General features: G+C 40.2%; 1 protein-coding gene across 5 annotated transcripts in view; it reads right to left on the bottom strand.

Annotated features, from left to right (window-relative positions):
* Positions 1 to 547: 547 nt before the first annotated feature.
* The window catches only part of tbc1d22a (TBC1 domain family, member 22a), a 534,956-nt gene continuing 511,604 nt past the window's right edge, over positions 548 to 23,899 (bottom strand). For all 5 annotated transcript variants that reach the window (XM_068059138.1, XM_068059134.1, XM_068059137.1 and 2 more), the window contains one exon: positions 548 to 1,842. In XM_068059138.1, coding sequence (XP_067915239.1) covers positions 1,714 to 1,842 — 129 coding nt within the window. In that variant the 3' untranslated portion in view covers positions 548 to 1,713. The remainder of the gene's footprint in view (positions 1,843 to 23,899) is intronic.

Raw genomic sequence — 23,899 nt, 5'->3', positions numbered from 1 at the left:
TCACAGCCATTAATTTTCTCAGCGGGTGGATCACAAGAAGACTCAAAAAGCACAAGGGAACTCAAGGGAAGCATTGTAATGGTGCAAAATGATTGGAAACTGCTCGCACCCAAAATTCCTGTGAAAAAATTGTCATTTATATCCCACTAATGTGCTGAAAATAGTTAGGAAAGTTGCCCCTAGTATCTGGTATTTTGGCATCATCTAATTCCAGCATTTGTTAATTGATTTAAAGTTATTCCACAGAATTTGTTTTATTCTTTCATGGATGTGAGCGTCGCTGGCAAGGCCAGCATTTGTTGCCCATCCCTAATTGTCCTTGAGAAGGTGATGAGCCACCTTCTTGAATCTCTGCTGTCTATGTGGTGTAGGTACACCCACAGTGCTGTCGGGAAGGGAGTTCCTGGTTTTTGACCCAACCAGTGAAGGAACAGAGATATAGTTTCTTCCTGCAGCATATTTTGTCTAAAAGGGAGTTTAAGAAACTTGGCGTTGAAAGAAAATCAACTCACTTGTGAGGTGAATCCACCATTTTTAAACACAACAGTTCTTATTCTGTAGTTTATTTCAGTTACAGATCACATTTCTATTTACAATAATGTAAATAGCATATACATAACTATGCTCGGCACTGCACAATTTTTTCGATTGGACTAAGAATGTTACACTGCAATAGCCAATTATCTGTTATATGTGACAATTGCCTTAACACAAAGAAGATCTGCAGGTCTCTCTGACATGGCGGCTAGGAAAAGAGAACAAAAAAAAAAATCATGGGATGACAGATTGTATGTTACAATTCCTGTATGAATGACAGTCGCAGACAATAAGTGCTATGGTAGAGTCTTTGGTATATTAGAGCATCGTAGAGTTACTGGGAACCACTGCATCTGGTAAGAAACAATCTGTTGGAAAAGCAATTAATTTTCAATTTTAAGCCAGTCTATACATGAAAAGTTACATAATTGATCATTAAACATTTCATTTGAAGACAAACATTTCAGATATTTAGTAATAGCAGATTTTAATAGAGAGATCATAAATAGTTCACTTATGGGTACATTTAATTTGATGTCAGGCACTGTTTCAACTTATGTAAACGGTTATAAGAAACCAACGGTGATTTTATATTCATACGGCTCATGTTCACTTATCTGAATCCAGAAAGACAAATATCTGGGAGAGTATGGATGACATTACTTCCTAAATGGGTGCTTTTCCTAGAATTTTGAAAATCCAAAAGGCTTTTTAATTGCTTTCATTGTGTAGCACAATTACATTTGCTATGGCCTGCATTCAGGCAGAATCTTGAGCGAACACAATGCTTCAAAACAGTTCAGTGACTAAAAATAAGCAAAGTCAGATAAATATAAAATCCATCCTCAGAAAGATACTCGGAAAGCATCAGTTACCATTATATTCAAAATACCCTATTCTTAAGCAAAGGAACTTATCCATCCCTTCACCATCATTTTATCCAATTGCACATAGGCAGTTTGCTTAAATTTGTGCCTCTAATTTGGTATAATCAGTGACAAATGTACATTCTATTAATTTATGCTTTTTGTTTCCAAATTGGCAAAAGAACTCAATTTCTGCAGTGAGTACTACATGCCAAGTCCAAAGGAATGGGATTACTTTAATGTTGTGACAAGAAATTGAGATACAGATGAAAAACTAGAGTTTTCACATTTAGACTTTTCTTATTTGGTTTCATCGTTTGTAGTGATTTGGTGCATCTGCAAATGCGTATTTTAGTCTGTAAGCCTCTGCCAGAAGAACACTGATCTCCTCGTTCCCCCAGTGCATCGTGGGTAAATTCTGTAGAAGAATCATCAGTCCCTGCAACAGAAAAAAAAAAGAATGAATAACAGGCATGAACTGTGAAAATGTTCCCCTCTTTCTGCAATTTGGAAATAGAGTGGTAACATAAGTGGTTTGGAGTAGCAATATAATTCTGATGCAAGATCATATGTCTTGAAACGTTAACTCTGTTTTTCTCTCCACAGATGCTGCCTGACCTGCTGAGTATTTGTAACATTTTCTGTGTTTGTTTCAGATTTCCAGCATCTGCAGTATTTCGCCTTTGCGTTGTGGTAACATAAGCGGTTTAGGAAATCTTAGATACAGAGGTAAACAAGCGGCACTGTTAAGTACAAAATAATGAGTGGGTGCAACATGTATGATCACAATAACAAATCAAATGTATGGAAGTAAAGAAACTACATCCACAGCAATGTACTGTGCAGAAACAAACATTTAGGAAGTGGTCAAAATCTGAAAATAGTTGAGAGTTATAATCATATTGCAAGAAAAGGTATTTTGCTATTTATTTTGTAAATTAAAACTGTTTACCTTGATGTGTTAGCCTGATTTTAACCTTCAGCAGTCATGTGATCTATTTCTTTATAGAATCATCAATAAAATACCAACAAGATTCAATGTTACCATTCCTTTTGACCAATAACTTTAGTTTAATTTAAGTCCACATTAAGAGTTGAAAGTATGACATTTTAAATTTTGCATCTGGTGACAAAATCAATTATAGCCATACTCTGGTCAAATATAAAACTAAGCAACAATAATTATGATGATTTCCCCCCCTGCTTTGCCATAAGAAGAAATATTAACAGCAATAGGCCATCGGCCCCTTGAGCCTGCTTTGCCAATGTGTTGATCCTCATCTTCGGGGAACAACCTTGATGAACAAATATTGCTCAGCAAATTGCACCACCAGTGTTTTCAACGCTAACTTAAATGAGAAGCATTTCTATGCAGTATACTTGCTGTGGCTGCCTAACAAGTTAGACTATCAGCAGTTCAGAGTGAAGACCATTGCTGTGGGTCCCATTTACAATTTCAATCTATTTCACTCATTCACTCTCATTATGTAGAATTAAATGGAACATACGGCACAGAAACAGGCTGTTTGGATCAACTGGGCCATGCCAGTGTTTATGCTTCACACGAGTCTCCTCCCATCCTCTTCATCTAATTCTATCAGCATAATCACCTATTCCTTTCTAGCTCGTTTATCTAGTTTCCCCTTAAATGCTATTTGCATCAATTACTCACTGAAGTAGCGTGTTCCACATTCTAAGCACTCTTAGGGTAAAGAAGTTTCTTCTGAATTCCCTATTTGACTTATTGATGACTATCTTATATTTATGGCTCCAAGTTTTGGACTCCCCCCACAAGTGGAAATATCTTCGCTACGTCTACCCTCACAAACCCTTATGTAATCTTGAAGACCTGTGTCAGGTCACCACTCAGTCTGACCATTTCTAGAGAAAAGTCCCACAGACTGTTCAATCCTTCTGGATAGGTATTCCAGTTAGTTAGTTAGTTAGAGATACAGCACTGAAACAGGCCCTTCGGCCCACCGAGTCTGTGTCGACCATCAACCACCCATTTATACTAATCCTACACTAATTCCATATTCCTACCACATCCCCACCTGTCACTATATTTCCCTACCACCTACCTATACTAGGGTCTGGTATCATCCCTATAATTTTTTTTTTGCACCTTCTCCAGTGCCTCCATATTCTTATAATATGGAGACCAGAACTATTAATAGTACTACAAATGTGTTTAACCAAGGTCCATACAAGTTTAACATAACTTCTCCACTTTTCAATTCCATTCCTCTAGAAATGAATCTCTGTACTTTTCATAGCCTTATTAACCTGTGTTGCTACTTTTAGTGATTTGTGTATCTGTACCCCTAGATCACTTTGCTCCTCTACCCGATTTGGACTCTTGATTTTGAATAAGTGTGTGGGCTCCCTATTTCTACCAAAATGCACCACTTCATACTTAGTCTATATTGACATTTATTCGCCATTTACACATCCATTCTACAAGTATGTTAATATTGTCTTGTATCTTGTCATGGCCTTCCTCAGTATTAACAGTATTTTCTATCCAATGGCCATTATCTGGTTGAAGTCAACTGCAAATTTTTTAATTTTACTTTTGTTTCCCAGTCCAAATTATTATATAAATAGTGAACAATAGTGGTTCGATCACTGATCTTTGTGGAAAACCACTTCCAAACAGTCTGAGTAATTGTCTTAAACTCCTAGGGGGGAATGTTTCGCTCTTCCCTGCGTTGGGTTTGGAGGCGGGGAGAACATATAATTGGGTGGGATGGTGGCAGGGATGGGGGGGTATCCTGCCACCTTCCTGCCTCCACCCAAATTAAGTCCGTGGTGCGAAGACCTGTGAACAGCCTTCCCAACCCACCACCAATTGAGGCCCTTAAGTGGGCAATTAATGCCCAATTAAGGGCCTCATCCCGCTGCTGCAAGCAAATAGTCCAGCAGCAGGCAGGCCTGACACCGCAAGGTGAGCATGCCGGGCAAACCCATGTGGGTTGTTTGCCAGCTCTGGGGGTGGGGTCCCTCGCTAAAAGGTACTTGGTGCCTGAATGAGTGATCTGGCATCGGGAATGGGGGGGCTCTGCTGAGAGCCACCCCTCTGCCCTTGCTGCTGACCTGCTTACACCCCCGTGCCCTCCATTCTGCGAAAGCCCTCCCTCCGCCCTGTCTTACTGATGGCCCTGGACCCAGGCCACAGCTGAGTCCAGTACTGATAGCAGCCACTGCCTCTGCGGTGGTGCTACTCAGTTGAAGTGCTGCCGCCCTCTGATTGGCTGGCAGCTCTCAGCAGGCGGGACTTCTGCCATCAGGGTCCTTCAACCTGGGGAAGGCCCGCCGCTGACACTTAAGTGCCTAACTGGCACTTGATCCGGCGGGTCTTCCCCAGAGGAGGTGACGTGCGGCTCCCGCTGGTGCTTTTGCTGGTGGTCGAGACCCCCGTCGCCCAGATAAAATCCCGACACTACTCTCCGTTTTGCAGTCAGATTACTATCCATTTGGCTACTCGTCCCCTGACTCCACATGCTCAACCTTAATCATGAGTTTACTATGCAGTAACGTTAACAAAGGCCTTTTGAAAATTCAAATGTATTACATCAAATAACTTCTTCAAAGAATTTAATAAGGTTGGTCAAGCATGACTCCCCTTTTAAAAATCTGAGCTGACTAGTCTTTACTATATTTTCAGTTTCTAGATCTCTTTAAATCCACTTAACTGATGTTCCATACCTTTTAGAGAATCATCCAGCACAGAAGTAGGCCACTCAACCCATTGAGTCTGCCAGCTCTGTGAAAGAGCCATCTCCAAATAGTCCCATTCACCTGCTCTTTCCCCATAGCCTTGTATTTTTGTTTCCTCATCAGGTACATATCTAATTCACTTTTGAAAGTTACAACTGAATCTGCTTTCAACATCCTTTCAGGCTGTGCATTCCAGAGCAAAACAATTAGCTGCATAAAAAAGAATTCTCATCTCCCTCTGATTCTTTTGCCAATTAGCTTATATCTGTCTCCTCTGGTAACCAACACTCCTGCCAGTGGAAACAGTTTCTCCTTATTCTCCTCTCCAGAGACTGAAAAGTGTTGTCGCCTCCAAAATCCATGCCAATCTTTTCCAAAACTCCATGTTTGAATCCCTCCAATCAAGGCTCCATCCCTGGCCAAAATGGTTCTTATCAAAAATCACAAATGACATCCAATACGTCTGTGACAAAAGTAAACTATTCCTCCTCGTCTTTTTCGACCTATCTACAGCCTTTGGCACAGTTGACCACACCATCCTCCTCCAACGTCTCTCCACTGTCGTCCAGCTGGGTGAGACTGCATTCGTCTGATTCTATTCTTACCTAATTGCAGTCAGAAAATCACTTGCAATAGCTTCTCTTCCCACTCCCAAACCATGACCATAGGTGCCCCCCAAGGATCTATCCTTGGCCCCCTCCTATTTCTCACATATATCATCTGAAAACAGTGTTAATTTTCACACGTACACTGACAACACCCAGTACTCTCACACCACTACCTCTTGCAACTCTTACACTGTCACTAAATTATTAGACTAATTTATCAGAAGGCTTGTCCGACATCAAATACTGGATGAGCAGAAATTTCCTCCAATTAAATATTGGAAAGACTTAGGGCTTTGTCTTTGGTCCCGTTACAACTCTGATCCCTAGCTACCTACTCCATCCCACACCCTGATAACTGTCTGAGGCTGAGCCAGACTGTTTGCCACCTTGGTGTTATAGCTGACACCAAGGTGAGCCTCCGACCACACATCCACACCAAGACCGCCTATTTCCACCTCCGTAGCATCACCAGACTCCGCCCCTATCTCAGCTCAACTGCTGCTGAAACCCTCATTCATGCCTTTGTTACCTCTAGATCAGACTATTCCAATGTTCTCCTGGCCAGACACACACTTTCTATTTACCCTCCGTAAACTTGAGGTGGTCCAAAGCTCTCCTGCTCATGTCCTAACTCACACCAAGCCCATTCACCCATCACCACTGTGCTTGCTGACCTACATTGGCTCCTGGTTAAGCAACACCTCAATTTTAAAATTCTCATCCTTGTTTTCAAATCCCTCTGTGGCCCGGCCCCTCCCTATCTCTGCAATCTCCTCCAGCCCCACATTCCTCCGAGATACCTACACTCATCTAATTCTGGCTTTTTGACCAGCCATCAAGTTTGACTGCTCCATCATTGGTGGCCATGCGTTTAGCTGCCTCGGCCCTAAACTCTGGAATTCCCTCCCTAAATGCGTCTGCCTCTCAAACTCTCTTTAAGATGTTCCTTAAAGCCTACCTCTGACCAAGCACTTGGCCAGGTGCCCTAATATCACCTTTTGTGGTCTAATGCCAAACTTTGCTTTATAAGACTCCTGTGAAGCATATTGGGACATTTTATGTTAAATATGCTATATAAATACAAGTTGTTATTGTAACATAAGTTACTATTCCCTCTATCAGAACCCATCATATTTTTGAACACCTCAATGAAATCTCATAACTCTCTTTGTTCTAAGGAGAACAATCCCAGTTTCTCTAGTCTCACCACAATGACCACTTGCATTTACATAATGCCTTTATCATAAAATGTCCCAAGGCACTCAATGTTTGTACTTAGCTTTCTATGGCTTCTATGGCTGTTAATTTTGGGCTGTGGCCCACACAACTGCTACAGGTGCGGCTCAGTAATTGGTCACGAGGGTGCAATGTGTCGAATGCACGGGCAGGTTAAGACTGACCTGTGCTATCAGCAACCTTCACTCTAATATCTTTTGACATTATTGCACTGTAATGTGCCACAAGTTCAGAGACCATGAAAATGCAATCCCCATCATTTTAAAAAATGACTCCAAAATCTAATTCCCGCATTTATTAATCAACTGCAAATTACTGGACCAACTTGTTGCAGATTAATTGTAAATACAGGGAGAAGTTTATTAAATAGTATTTGCTAAAATCAAACACAATGATTTGAAAACTATGCATCCACTTATTAAGCACCACTATCTGGATCCTCTATACCATTCTATAATCGAGGTTGTGTTTTCATTACACACAACAAACCATGTATTTCTTTTTCACATGATACAGATTTATCTATTAGGAAGGAATCTTGTGAATATAAACAAGTGGAACAAGGAATTCACTAAGATGTAGATTCATGAATGCTAGGAGGTTAAGAAATAAAAAGGATGAATTTGACGCAGGCATCACTGAAACTTGGTACAGGAAGAGGACAATGTGGGGGGATAAAATCTCTAGGACTACATGTGTTCTGGGAAGAATAGAGCAGTAAAGACAAATGTGACATGGCATCGCATCAGAGAAAGTTGTTGAGAGGAAAGAACTGGCAATTGCCAGAGTTCATTAGGGTGGATCTGGAAGATAGAAAGGAGCAAAGTTAGTGGTGGGAATATGCTACAGGCCACAAGACAAAACTGAGGTGGATGTAATGACGTGGGCGATTCGAAACACAAATTATGCTAAGATATCAGCTGTAATTATAGGGGATTTTAATGTGCCTAACATAGACTGGGACTAACATAGTGGGGACAATTTGTATGCATATTGGAAGTTAACTTCTCTTAAACACCAGGAGAGGGAGTCCATTGGATGAAGGCAATATTGGATTTGCCCCGATTAATGATGACAGGATAATAAGACAAGTTGAAGTCACCACTCTCTGGGTAAAGAATGTTCTTCTGAATTCTCAACATGATTTCTTGGTCACTATCTTATATTGATGGCCTACAGTTTTGCTCTTCCCCACAAATGGAAACACTCTCCCTGTGCCTGCTCTATCAAACCTTTCAGAATTTTAAAGACCTCTATTAGGTCACCCCTCAGTCTTCTCTTTTCAAAAGAGACTCCCAGCCTATTTATCCTTTATTGATGGGTATAACTTCACATTACTGATATCAACCTTGATTGCACCCTCTTCAGTGCCTCAATATCCTTTTAATAATATGGTAACCAGACTGCACACAGTACTCCAAGTGTGATCTAACCAAGGTTCAATACATATTTAGAATAACTTCTCTACTTTCCAATTTTATCTCCCTTGAAATAAACCATAGTGCTTGGTTTGCTTTTTTATGGCATTAACTTGCATCGCTACTTTTAGTTGATCCCTTTGCTGTTTTACTCCATTTAGATTCTTATTTTCCAAGTAATATTCAATCTCTTTATTTTTCTTAACAAAATGTAAGACCTCAAACTTATCTGTATTGAAATTCATTTGCCTATTATACATCCATTCTTTAATTAATAACTTTAGTAATTTGTTGCCGTTCTCCTCCGTATTGACTACTGCCACCACCTCCAGCTCCCAATTTGGTGCCCTGTGCAAATCTAAAACTGTCTTTTTGATTCCAAAGACTAAATCATTAATATAAATTGTGAACAATAGTGATCCTAGCACTGATCCTTGAGACCCACTTTCCACCTTCTGCCACTCAGAACGACTACCCTTTACACCTACTGTCTGTTTCCTGTCTTTCAACCAGTTAGCTATCCGTTCTGCTAAAGTCACCTGACTGCATGCTGTGACCTTATTCATTTGTTTATTATGTGGAACCTTATTGAAGGCCTTTTGGAAATCTACATAAATTACAACTACTGCATTACCCTCATTTAATCTGTCTGTTACCTCTTCAAAGAATTCAATGAGGCTGGTCAAGCAAGACTTTCCCTTTTGAAATCCATGTTGATTATTCATTATTTTTGGTTTCTAGATCCTTTTCCTATTTTCTCCTTCAGTAGGATTTCCATTACTTTAGCTGCTACCGATATTAAGCTCACTGGTTTATAATGCCCAAGACACGTTTTTATCTCCATCCTTAAATATAAGTCGAACGTTAGTTTTCTGCCTGTCCTCTGGCAGTACACCTTTTGGGGAATATTAAGTACGTGTAATAGTGCCTCTGCTATTTCTTAGCTAGATTCCTTTAAAACGTGCAGATACAATCCATCCAGACCTTCTGAGTTTGATTAGTTTATTTAATATTTCACCTCTTTTTATTTTAAATGCAGTTATATCATTTCTAATCTCATCTTCCAATGTCATGTCCACTAGATCTGTCTCCCTGGTAAATAGTGAAGCAAAGTAATTAATTAATACTTCTGCTATTTCGTTATCACTACCTATGATTTTATCCTGACCTTCCCTTAGTGGTTTGCCCACCCCTTAGCGGCCCTAAAATTTTAAGGAGCGAGGAATGAAAAGGGAAGTTATTAAAGGCATTTTGCAGAAACAAAATGTGTATGAAATTGAAATGTACAGGGAAGGAACAGGACAGGGAGGACTATAAAAATCAAGCAGATAAAGGCCAATAGATGGAAAATGAGAATATAGTGGAAATATTACAGACAATAATAAAGCATTCTGCAAATATTTCAAGAGTAAGAGAATATACAAAGATAACTTAGACCATCCATCCACTTGTGATAGTGGAATGATGACTCTGGAAGACAGGCAAGCAGTGAAATTACGAAATTTCTACTTTGTGACTGCTATGAACATTGAAAGGGGCAGGAGAAATGTCTCAATTAAGAAAGCAGACTGGAAACAGTTAGTAACAAGGGAAGGCATAGAAGAAAGGTTGAAGAAGCTGAAGATAAACAAGATTCCATGCTCTTACAACTTCTATCCAAAAGTGCTGATGGAGTTAGCTGAGGAGATTACAAATCCCCTTATTGGTAATTTCTAAAATTCACGGGAATTGGGTCATGACCCAATGAAATGGAAAGTTGCAAGTGGGATTCAATCTTTTAAAAAAAAAAATGTCAAGGGATGAACATTCACCTAAATTATGGGACAAGTATTTGAGACTATGATGAGGGAAAGTTTAAACAATCATTTGGAAAGACTAGGTCTCATTCGAGCAAGCCTGCATAGGTTCAGAAGTTGCATGTCATGTCAGAACAATTTACCGGATTTCTTTTAGAAGGCTAGAGATCTACTGGATAAGGATGAGGCTGTGGACATTACCTATGTTTCAAGAAGACATCTGACAATGTCTCACTTAACAAAATGATGCACAGGGTGTGTGGCCAGGCCATGACATAGATTGCAAAATATTAGACTAAATTGACGTGCAGCTGAAAGGTAGACAGGGAAAATTGGTGGTGCACAAAATGTGGACGGGTGGAACAGATAACAGTAGAGTCAGTGTCAGCACCAATGTTGTTTATAATTTTTCACAAGACTTACAGGAGGGAATATTGTAAAGTGATGCCCTATAGTTAGGAGTGAAAATTTCATATTAAATGCTGACAGCACAGGAATGAGACATAGAGGATAGATTCAGTGGTCACAGGTGAAGAAGCTGCTGGTGAGGCCACATCTGGAATACTGGGTTTAGTTCTGGTCTATGTGTTAAAGGAGATATACAGCTCCTGAAGCAAATTCAGAGTAAGGATACAAGAATGACTCTAGAACTTGAGGCTTGAGTTATGAGGAGAAATTATCTTCCTTGGATCGTTACCCTTTGAAAAAGAGGATGAGGGGAGCTTTGATACATGTCTTTAACGTTTCACAGGTAAGGAGAATTAGGATCTGGAATATTTCTTCTATCAGGCCCAGGATTCCAAGACTAGGGAGTGCTGTTTAAAGTCAAGTGTGTCAAAAAATAGGAGACTTTGGCAATTTTTTTTGTAAAAGTTAGTAAGAGATTACATCGTGGAAGAGATCATCTGGATAGGGTGATGGGTGGGAGATGGGTGAAGTAGTGGAACAGGATACCAAGGCAGGTTTAAGAAAACAGACTGGATGAATTGTTATTAGGATAAAGGATGCAGGCCTATTATTTCTAGAATCATTGTAAGGAAACTGATGGGCAGTTTGTAAAAGTAGGCTAAATGGTCTTCTATCCAAAAACAGCACTATTTTAAAATGTGACATATAAACAGATTTTTGAATCCCCTGCTCACTCAGGGATTCAAATTTATTTTTATTGTCTCTTCCTATTTTTACTCACCTTTCCATTACATGTTATTAAATAAAGACACCCTCCTCTACCTGAGATGGGACACCCATGCAATTCTTGTGCTCCTCCATTGCGTTTAATATGATAGGCGCAGTCTTGACTCGATGGTAGCACTCTTGTCTCTGAGTCAGAAGGTTGTAGATTCAAGCCTCACTCTAGAGACTTTGGCACATAATTTTGAGTGGCACTTGAGTTCAGTACCAAAGTAGCGCAGCACTTTTTGAGATGCTGTCTTTTGGATGAGATGTTAAAACAAGGCCCTCTTTGCTCTCTCAGGTAGCTGTAAAAGATCCCAGAGCACCATTCAAAGGAGAGCAGGGAAGTTCTCCCAGCGTCCAGTCCAACATTTATCCCTCAACCAACATCACTAAAACAGGTCATGGAGTCAGTTATTTAATTGCTGTTAGTGGGAGCTTACGGGACAAAAATTGGCTGTTGCATTTCCTACATTACAACAGCAACTACATTTAAAAGCAATTTAATTCACTGTAAAGTGCTTTGGGAAGTTCTGAGGTCATGAATGGCACTATATAAATGCAAGTTCTTTCTTTGACTGCACCATTAGTCCTGAGGCAGCACAATTTTAGCAGTAGGAAGGTGGGGAGAATCTGCACTTTTGTGTGGTGCTCCATTTAGAAGCTTGAGAGAACTGAAAAAACGGACTCATTTGAGGCTATATCAATTTCTAGCTATGTATAACTGCTGCGACCTAGTCACAGAATCACTCAAGAGTGCTTTCTGCCAACGAAACGGATGCAAATTTAAAATTCCAAGGCGACCTGTCATTATTTATAGGCATGAAGATGAGGCTTGACTGTCCCATTCTCCAATCTCCAAGATTGATAAACAGATATATAGTTTAATGGACAGAAGTTTTTTAATTAAGCTTGTGAACCATTTTTATTTTATTTTTGTTCATGTTTCTTATTTTCCTAAGAGGAATCCTGAATTAATTATTAAAGATTGCTAGGGGTATTTTGCATGCCAACATTTATTAAAGAAAGTTAAAGATGAAGGACGAGATGCTCTGTTAACCACAACCTACATTGAGTAGTGGGTTGCAAAGCAACTGAAAAAAAAAATACAATAATTCAGTGGAAAGCTGAGCAGCGAATGTTGTAAAATAAATGGATTCACTGCCAGTGCTGACTTCTTTATACCTGTGCTATCTGGTTGGAAAATGTTAAGTGTATTGCTTTTTCTATCAATCAGTGATGAATATACAAATACCATCTGCAGCAGTTATATTTTATATGTAATTCTTAAAGCACACTAACATAGGCTTTATTTCGAAGAACTCGTTTAGAGAAAGCCACCAATTACATAAATTAGGCATCCCGGTTTTCTGATCGCTGTGTAGCTTTTTTTTTTTAAGTGCTAGAACATGGAGTAAGAGTTTTAAAAAAACAGTATTGGAAGTACAGTAATCTCAATCTTGGGAATTTCCTAAAAAGGAAACTGACTAGTCTCACTCAACCTGAAATTTCTAACTCTTAAAAAATAAATACAGCACCATGTGTTTTCATGCAATTGTAGTCAATCTCACTTTTTTTGATTTTAAATCTAACTCCTAAAATCTTCATGATAGAGATGGCTCTGCTAAAAGTCAGAGCCGAAAACATTAGCAAGAAAACTAAAACTGTTTTAAAAACAATGCTACTGAGCATCTCTCAGTGGATTAAATATGTTCTGTTGCTGGTGAAACAGCAGTGGTGTGGAGGGACTGACTCTAGGCATTGAAATATCATGTCTCAGCACTCTGTTGTCAGAGACAACCAATTTGATGACAAAGATAAGAAAATAATAATTTTTCAAAATTTAGGATGGATAATAAAATATTCAAGGAAAGGGGCAGTTAGATTTATCCTGGTGGATTCCTTTAAAAATGTTTGAAACAGTCTATAAAACAATTATAAACATAAAAAATTATAAGTACCACAGTGACCATGCATGTATATGTATAATTTCATTATTTTTTTCTTGAATTTTCAATGTTGGCAAAGCAAGTGCTGCAGCTACAGCACTACCATCGATAGAAAAACTGAACACTGATATAACAGATTAAAATTAAATCAAATAAAACATAGTATATTGTATTTTCCTAACATATATCTAAATAGGTAGGTACTGAGCTCACTGTCTTGAGCTGTATCCTTTTACAATAAGTGCCACCATTAGCAGTCAGCAAGTTTGCTCGTGAAGCATAAAGGATCAAGGACAGCTAGATTCAGTACATAACCAGTGGGCATGTCAATCAAGCACAAATCACACTGTACATCACACGATTGTAGAACGTGAGGCACGTAATATTTGGTCTCTTGTTGAGATCATTTGAATTACAATGTAAGTGTAATGGCTGTACAGTACATCTAGCAAACCTAATACTATAGTAACAGCTGCACAGCATATTACAAATTCCCTCTTAAAACATTCAAAATGACCAGGTTCAGCAAAATTCCAGCAATACTGTCTCAATCCCCAGCTTCATACAGCTAACAGAATTTGGTTTTATCAATGAAATATTTGCAGTAGTCAGGAATGAATCCACTGCATTGCAACAGCATTTTGCCAGTTTCCTGAACAAAACGTAATGCATCAGTATTTGAAAACTTGTTACATAAATATGAATTTAAGATATGTTTTTAGATAAGGTCACCTGCAAGGAGAAATACTGAGGATTCAAACTGTATTTATCACAATCTATGGAGCATCTACAGAACCACACATCTTACCAATTCAATAAATATATATTTTCGAACAGAAAGAGCAATGCAACAGCAATGCAGACATTTAGGGCTGAATTTTACCGGCCCCTTGATGCCGCAGGTCGCAACGCAGGGGCCGGTAAAATTCTGCAGGAGAGGCCTGCTTCGACCTACAACATCGAGAAGGGCATATTACCGGTGGCAGGGGGGACCTCGGTGCTGCCCCCCGCTGCCTAGTGGCAGCCATATGCATCAGCATATGCGAATTAACACTAAAGAGATGCAAATAAACTTACCTGCAAGTGGCGGCCGTCCAAGGCCAATTTTATGGCCACCGTTCGTACTCCGGTACCTATGGAACTCCATATGGAGTTTTGATTGGATATGGGGATGGTGGGAAGGGGTTAAAGGGCAAAAGTTTGAAGGTTGGGGGAGAAAGTTCAGGTAGATAAAAAGGCAAGTGTTGAGCATTTTGGGCAATGAAGTGACAATGGGGGGGGGGCAGGAGGTTGGGGAAGGGCCTCCACATCGTCATCGTCATTAAGGGCTTAAAGCCCTTAAAAAATGGCGTTGGTGCCTGCACGGTGGCTCCGGACACCATTGCCGGGGATGTGGCGGCCGCCCCCTCTACGTCAGCAGGGACGGCTGCTCCACCCCCTCTATTTTAATGAGCCCATGCCCATAATATCGCCGGGGACTCCTCAGCGGCACTTCCGTATCGGAAGGCCGCCGAGCACAGTGTGCGGTGCGCCATTAAAATTCAGCCCCTAGGATTTAGTTCAGCATCAACACTTTCAAGAGGCTACAAACTGTCCAGTTTTAATGATTTATTCTGGAACTGTGTGACCATTTTATTTTTCCCACTGATGTATAACAAGCTAATTAGTAAACGTGTTCAAATAGCATTTTGATAACAAATGTTCTTGTGCTGATTTGAGAATAGAGCACTGATTGACACATGTCAAAATTATTCAGTTATTTCTTCTGATTTGCAAAAAGACAGGACCAGCTGATGCACATTTCTTTATTTTGTCTTTTTTCTTTCTTGTATTCAGGACCACTGCTATGTGCAATTCCCAGGATGATGAAGTTGACAGCAATCCACTTCTAGGTCTGAGCCAAAGATAATCAAGCGGCTGGCAGCTAGGAGGCACATGAAAGCTGTCCAGATAGACATGCTCTCAAAATTTCCCTTTCTCCCTCTCTATGGGCATCATCTTGCTTCCATTCTGTATCTTTGGCCAAGCTAACAGGAACTTGTCATATGAGCAAACACAAATTTGAAAACACAACCCATTACAGAAATCCAATAGAAATGTGTTGTGCCTGCTTTCTGAATATTGTGGGAGCATTTTCATTCATCTTACAGACACTGATGCTCATCTTCACTAGGCAACAGCTTTTCTAGATGTACAATCTGCAATTTAATATATGAGAATGCGGCATTTTCCACAGAGATAATGGGAATTATCGCAAATAATACAAAAAAGGCAAGCCAATCATGCTTTCCTTAAATCACTAGGCTATTTTTTCCATAATCTATATTGTGAAGTTAAGGTTGAGAAAGATATTATTCTGTTTTGGGTCATTTTTTGTTGGCAGAAAGTGCAATGGCAGACATAGGAAGCTAATGTGAACCGAAATACTCAGCAGGTCTGGCTGCATCTGAGGAGAGAGAAACAGAGTTAATGTTTCAGGTCTGTGACATTTCATCAGAACTGTTCTGATGAAAGGTCACACATCTGAAATGTTAACTCTATTACTCTTTTCACAGATGCTGCCAGACCTGCTGAGTATTCCCGGCACTTTCTTTTCTCATTTCAGAGTTCTAGCATTCACAGTACTTTGCTCTTATTATAGGAAGCCATTGCACCAGGTATAGCTAAAGTGTGATGATCTTAATTGAAAGATTAAAATTACAGAATAATTATTGCAAAGTATTGAAAGGTAAATATATTTAGAAAGTTGATTACTCAGAAATACATAAATATTGTACATTGTAAATGAGAGTAGTAGTGAAATCCCCACTGATAGATGGCACTTCTCTGATGGTCCTACTGTTCACAACTTCTGTTAATTGAAGGTGAGGTCTGAATTCTGCTTTTAATACGTTTTGGCAGGTAATGCACTATATAATGGCCTGGATTTTCTATTGGAACAATGGCAAAACTGTAAGCGTTCTCCATAATTGCAACTGTGAAACTGACAGCAATTTCTGTCATCTGCGCATGCGCTTTTCAACCCAGAAATCCAGAATTTGTTGTCATGGTCCTCCACAGGGTGAGCTGTTGAAGACCCTGCAGATGGAAATCTTTACAAACGGTTTGATTTGACGTGAACTTCTACTTTTGTGATATTAGTCTTAACTGTAAAACCTCGACAAAGTTACGCCTTGCTGAACGAAGTGCAACTGGGTTTTTTAATAGAGTATTGAGTCATAGTTACTGCTGAACAACATCTCTGACCCTGAAAAACTAATTTTATATTTGTGGAATATCAAATATCTCCATTTTAAAAAAAATCCATAGGTTTTTAAAAATAATAAAAAAATACTTTTTCAAGTTAGTTTGATATTTCAGCTTTTACCTTCATGCCATGTGTATGTCCCAATCTTTATTTTACTCTCGGTAAAATGATTAAAAAGTGAAGGATAATCAGTGCATCTTACTTCCTGGTTTGCTGTCAGAGAGAACAGGCATAGCTTGTTTAATGACATCATTGTTGCTGGATGCCAGAGATTCCCTACAGTTGGCACCAAAAACAAATTAAGGTCAGGAAAGGTGAAATCCACACCACAGAGATTGTTAGATCTTTGTGGGCAACTTTCTTCAAGCTTTCTTCAGCAGCGAGCACCATCACTTTGCCATTGATAACAAAATCTTGGCCATTATTTTTCAATAAACTTGTAACAATGGCATCATATCTATTAGTTCTTCAGTGTTTTTGTACATCCCAGACAGGTAACTAAGGGATCCACGAACCAAATCAGAATACAAAAAAATGTAAAGCCAACAGTACGTGTTTTTTAAAAAATTCCACTTCAAAACATTAATCTAAACTTGAAATTTCTCCTAAAAGTTATGAATTCTTTGAGCTTTCAAGCAGTCATCATAACCCCGTAATTAGTAGTTAGCCAGTAATCTCCAGGTGAAAACAATTTACTTGTACTTCTTTCAATTTAGTATACTGTATTGTCTCTCGAGACAAGGAGGCCAAAGAAGAAGAAGAAGATTCGCCGCTCACAGTGCGGTCTCCTATACATTGGATAGACCGAACCCAGATTGAGTGACCGCTTTGTGGAATGCCTCCGTTCAGTCCGCAAGCATGACCCCGAGCTTCTGGTCACCTGTCATTTTGATTTTCTGCTTCACTCCCGCTCTGCCCTCTCCCTCTCATGCTGTTCCAATGAAGTTCATCGCAAGCTCAAGGAACAGCACCTCATCTTCGAATAGGCTCTTTACAGCCTTCCGGACTCAACATTATGAGTGCAACAATTCCAGATCATAACCTCTGCCTTCATTTGTTTGTCAGCAGCTGTTGATAATGATTCTGTGATTCCCATTTACACCTCTAGACCCATCTTTTGTTTCTTCACTTGTCCCATTACTATCCCCCTTTGCCCTGCACCATCAACCTTTTATGCCATTTAATCTCTCCTGCCTTCCACTCCATGACATGCCTTCCCTTTTGTACTTTCACTTCCCATCCTCCGTACCCTTCCTCTGTACTTGCTTAAGACCTGTTACATCTCTAACTTTTTCCAGTTCTGCTGAACGGTCATCAACCTGAAGCATTACTTCATTTCTACCTCCACAGATGCTGATCACCTGCTGAGTATTTCCACTAATTTTTGCTTGGATTTCAGATTTCCAGCATCTCCAGCATTTTGCTTTTGGAAGGATTTGTCTAATTTCCTTAATGAATATTCTTTTAAAGATATTGATACCAGTGTTCGACACCACTAAATCTATGCCTTTCTCTCAACCAAACAGTATGGATGCAATGGGGCCGAGTGTGGGGGGAATAAAATACATATAAAGAATTTAGATGAGAAACATCTGTACACAGAAACTTAAAATAAAATCTGTTTTATAGTCAGGTGCAGCAATGGTTAGATTTACAAATATAATCAATGGCTACAACCTCCTTTGATGGCTCCATCCTTAGATTTCCTTAACTGATCAGCATTCATGGATTGACCATATCCTCTAACCTTAAGTGGAGCTTTCACATCTTCACAGCAAAAGCTGCTTCCAAGAATGTCTTTCATGCCAAACACTTGCTTCCCCCTCGACAACTCTTAACATTTTATAAAACCGAAGTTCATCCTCATTCAAATGCAACTGATCTTTTGAGAACCTCTCTCAGACTTCTGGACATTAGACTAGAAAAAAAAACTTGCTACACGATAGTCAATCCATCCTTCAACTCTAGCTTTTAACTTCTCTCTTTCTGGAATTTTTCCAGCCTTTATATTATCAATACTATTAGGGAAAATGTTATTCTGCACTGTTACATGTTGTTCCTTCTAAGCTCCAGGTTTGCTGCCCTACACATCTTCTTGCTCCCTACATCTCCACAAATGCTACTCCCTACGCCCGGGTCGAGGTGGTTTATAAAAACTGAAAAGAGTAATGGGCCCAAAACTGGTCTTTGGGAACACCACTGCAAATCACCATCCATCCACCAATACCCTCCACTTCCTCTCACTAAGCCAATTCCTTATCTATACCACCACTTTCCCCTTAATTCCACGGGCTTCCATCTTCTGAACAAAACTCCTATGCAGCACTTGGTTGAATATCTTCCGAAGGTCCATATACAACATCTATTGTACTACCTTGATCAACCTTCTTTATCATCTCAACAAAGAATCCAATTAAGTTAGTGAGACATGACTTGCCTATAACAAATCCATGCTGGTTCTCCTCAAGTAGCCCATGGATTGCCAAATTTAATGTTTATTTTGTCCGTAATAATGGTTTCCAATAACTTCCCACCATCAATGTTAGGCCAACTGGCCTTTAATTTCCTGGTTTATCCAACTCCCTTTTCTTGAATAGTAGCATAACATTAGCAACCCTCCAGTCCTCTGATACTACTCCAGTATCCAGTGAGGATTGAAAGATTGTGAATAATGCCTCTGCTACTTACGTTCATCTCTTCTTTTTTCAGCAACCTCAGATGCATCCCATCCAGACCAGGTGACTTCGCAAACTTTCAGTAATGCAAATACAAAAGCAAAATATGGCAGATGCTGGTAATCTGAAATCAAAACAGAAAATTCTGGAAATACTCAGCAGGTCAGGCTGCATCTGTGGAGAGAGAAGCAGAGTTAATGTTTCAGGTTAATGACCTTCATTAGAACTGACCTTCTGATGAAAGCTCATCGACCTGAAAGGTAAACTCTAAGCTCCTCTAACCACAGATGCTACCTGACCCAAGTATTTCCAGCATTTTCAGTTTTGATTTCAGGAATGCTAATCTTTTTTGTACATGCTCTCTATTTCTATTCTGTACATAACTTCCCTCTCCTCTTTTAGTGTAACCTTCATAACATTCACTTCTTTCCTGAAGACTGATGCAAAGTACTCATTTAATGCTTTAGCCATGTCCTTTGCCTCCACATGAATATTTTCCCTTTGGGTCCGTAATACACACAATTTTTCCCTAGCTAACCTTATATAAGTTTATAAAATGTTTTAGGGTTCAATTTAGTGTTGCCTGCTCACCGTTTCTTGGAACCTCTCTTTCCCTCCAATATTAACTTTTTCAATTCCCTTCTATAGTTTCCATAATCCTCCTGGTTATCAACTGAATTTTGCTACTGATATTCGTCATAAGTCTCCCTTTCCTGCTTTAGTTACAGTTTTACTTCCTTTCTCATCTAGGATGCATTAACTTTGGAGACGCTACCATTTCCCTTCAAAGGAATATGCCTAATTTGCACCTAACCTACCTCTTCCCTGAATGTCCTTCACTGCTCTGCTACCGTTTCACCCCGCAATCATCTTTCCCAATCTACCTGCGCCGGTCCTTTCTTAATTCACTGAAATTAGCTCCACCCTAGATGAGCATTTTTACCTTTGTTGTTTTCTCCATAATTACTCTCATTCAAATTAGTTTGCAGTCACTGATGATTGCCTACTATAACACGCCACTTCATTTCCCAGAACTAGATCCAAGCTGGCTTCCTTCCTTGTTCAACTGGAGACCGATTGATCAAGAAAGTTCGCCTGCACACATATCAGAAACCTTTCTCCTTTCTGACCCTTAGGAATATGTTTTTCCTGTGTACATGAGGGTAATTGAAGTCCCCTAATATTACAACTCTATTTTTGTCACACGCCTTTGAAATTTGCCAACCAATTTGCTCATCTACCTCTTCCGCACTGTTTGGAGCTCCACAAAAAAACTCCTAGCAGCGCCCCCTGCATCTCCCCATCCCCCAACTGTTCTTTAACTAAAGACAAATAGATTCAGTCCTAGAACTATTCAGTGTATTCTTTGAACAGAACTGTAACAACATTCTTAATTAATACTCCTATGTTTCCTCCTCTTTTTCCTTCTCTATCATTCCAGGATACTTGGTAATCAGGAGCAGTAAGAAGCAGCTCCTGCCCTTGTTTGAGCCAGGCTTCTCTTAATGCAACCATATTATAATCTGATGTGACAACTTGCTCTGAATTTTATTAGTGCGTCGCATGTCACAGTGGCGCACTTTGAACTCGGCAGCCTTCCGACACGGAAGCGCCGCTGCTAAGCCCCCGAGGATGTAGAGCGCCATTTTTAAAGGGCTTCAAGCCCTTCGAAGCAATTTAAATGTTTAAAGGGACAGGTATGTTTAAAAATTGAAATAAAAAACTGTTCACACCTTTTTTTTATTCATTCATGGGATGTGGGCATCGCTGGCCAGGCCTGCATTTATTGCCCATCCCTAATTGCCCTTGAGAAGGTGGTGGTGAGCTGCCTTCTTGAACCACTGCAGTCTACGTGGGGTAGGTACACCCACAGTGCTGTTAGGAAGGGAGTTCCAGGATTTTGACCCAGCGACCTGCAATCCCCTCTCCCACCTTCCCCCAATGAATAAACGGTTAATTTTTTACCCTAACCCCCCCCTCCCCCCAAAAAAAGTGAGTTTTCACTCACAACCTTTCCCCCCTGAACTTTATTCCTTTTGACCCTAAACCGTTTCCCACCAGGGAGGAAAGAGCACAGGGTCTGACCATCATTTTCCAGTCCTCACTGGATACAGGTGTGGGGCTGCAGGATTGGAGGAGTGCTAATGTACCTTTGTTTAAAAAGGGTGCGAGGGATAGACCGAATAATTACTGGCCAGTCAATCTAACCTCAGTAGTGGGCAAATTACTGGAATTAATTCAGAGATAGGATAAACTGTCAGTTAGAAGGGCAAAGATAAAACAGGAATAAAAGTTCTCAATTGGGAAAAGGCAAATTTTACGAAACTGAGGTGTGATGTGGTGAAAGTGGATGGGATACAGGTACTTGAAGGAAAATCAGTGGCAAACCAGTGGGAGGCATTCAAAAGTGAGATTCTACAGGTACAGTGTAGGCATGTCCCCCCTAAAAAGGGTGGTATGGCCATATCTAGAAGCATACAGGGTAAGTTAAAGCAGAAAAAGAAAGTTTATGACAGTCACAAAAAACAATACTTTAGAAAGCCTAAAGGAGTATAGAAAGTGCAGGTGGGGGGGGGGGGGGGGGGGGGAAGTAACAACGGAAATAAGGAAAGCTAAGAGAGGACATGAAAAATTATTGGCAGGTAAAATCAAGGAAATCCCAAAGATGTTTTACCAGTACATTAAGAGCAAGAGGATAACTAAGGAAAGGGTAGGGCCTATCAGAGATGTACAAGGGAACTTATGCGTGGATGCAAAAGATGTGGGCAGGTTCTTAATGAGTTTTTTGTCTCTGTCTTCACAAAGGAGAGGAATGTGCAGACATTGCAGTAAAAGAGGAGTGTGAAATATTAGATGTAATTAGCATAAGAGAGGAAGTACTAGAGGGTCTGACATCCTTGAAAATGGATAAATCGCCAGGGCCGGATGGATTGCATCCCAGGTTGTTAAAGGAAGCCAGGGAGGAAATAGCAGATGTGCTGAGGATCATTTTCAAATCCTCAGTGGATACGGGCAAGGTGCCAGAGGATTGGGATCTGTAAACATTGTACCTCTGTTTAAAAAGGGTGCGAGGGATAGGCCAAATAATTATAGGCCAGTCAGTCTGACCTCGGTGGTGGGTAAATTATTAGAATCAATTCTGAGAGACAGGATAAACTGCCACTTAGAAAGGCATGGATTAAACAGGGATAGTCAGCATGGATTTGTTAAGGGGAAGGTCATGTCTTACTAACTTGACTGAATTTTCTTTGAAGAAGTAACAAGGAGGATTGATGAGGGTAGTGCAGTTGATGTGGTCGACATGGATTTTAGTAAGGTTTTTGACATGGCAGACTGGCTAAAAAAAAAGCCCACGGGATCCAGGGAAATGTAGCAAGCTGGATACAAAATTGGCTCAGGGGCAGGAAATAAAGGATAATTGTTGATGGGTATTTTTGTGACTGGAAGGCTGTTTCCAGTGGCGTTCTACAGGGCTGAGTACTAGGTCCCCTGATTTTTGTGGTGTATATTAATGATTTGGACATAAAATGTAGGGGGCATAATCAAGAAGTTTGCAGACAACACAAACATCGGCTGTGTAGTTGATAGTGAGGAGGATAGCTGCAGGAAGATATCACTGGACTGGTCAGGTGGGCAGAAAAGTAGCAAATAGAATTCAACTTGGAGAAATGTGAGGTGATGCATTTGTGGAGGTCAAACAAGGCAAAGGAATACACAATTAATAGGAGAATACTGAGAGGTGTAGAGGAAGTGAGGGACCTTGAAGTGAATGTCCACAGATCCACGAAGGTAGCAGGACAGGTTGATTAGGTGGTTAAGGCGGCATAAGGAATCCTTTTCCTTTATTAGTCGAGGTACAGAATATAAGAGCAGGGAGGTTATGCTGGAACTGTATAAGTCATTACTTAGCCTACAACTTGAATACTGTGTGCAGTTCTGGTCACCTCATTACAGAAAGGATGCAATTGCACTCGACAGGGTACAGAGGAGATTTACGAGGATGTTGCTAGGACTGAAAAAATGCAACTATGAAGAAAGATTGTATAAGCTGGGGTTGTTCTCCTTGGAACAGCAGAGGCTGAGGGAGATTTGATTGTGATATACAAAATTGTGAGGGGCATGGATAAAGTGGATAGGAAGGATCTATTTACCTTAGCAGAGAGGTCAATGATGAGGGGGCATAGATTTAAAGTGATTGATAGAAAGATTAGAGGGGAGGTGAGGAAAGGATTTTTCACCCTGAGGGTGGTGGGCATCTGGAACTCACTGTCTGTAAGGGTAGTAGAGGCAGAAACCCTCAACTCATTTAAAAGGCATCTGGATGTGCACCTCAAGTGCCGTAACCTGCAGGGCTATGGACCAAATACTGGAAAGTGGGATTAGGCTGTATGGCTCTTTTCTCGGCCGTCGCAGACACTATGGCCAAGTAGCCTCTTTCTGTGCTGTAAACGTTCTATGATTCTATGAGAACAAACCCAGCTTTTCCAACCTATCCTTGTAACTAAAATCTTCCATCCCTGGAACCATTCTGGTAAATCTCCTTTGCATCCTCTCAAGGACGCTCACATTCTTCCTGAAGTGTGGTGACCAGAACTCGATGCAATACTCCAGCTGGAGCTTTATAAAGGTTCAGCATAACCTCCCTGCTTTTAATAGAAACATAGAAAATAGGAG

This window comes from Heterodontus francisci, chromosome 27 (assembly GCF_036365525.1).
Source record: "Heterodontus francisci isolate sHetFra1 chromosome 27, sHetFra1.hap1, whole genome shotgun sequence".
NCBI lineage: Eukaryota > Metazoa > Chordata > Chondrichthyes > Heterodontiformes > Heterodontidae > Heterodontus > Heterodontus francisci.
The sequence above is the reverse complement of the archived record's forward strand: the minus strand, read 5'-3'. Positions and strand labels throughout refer to the sequence as shown.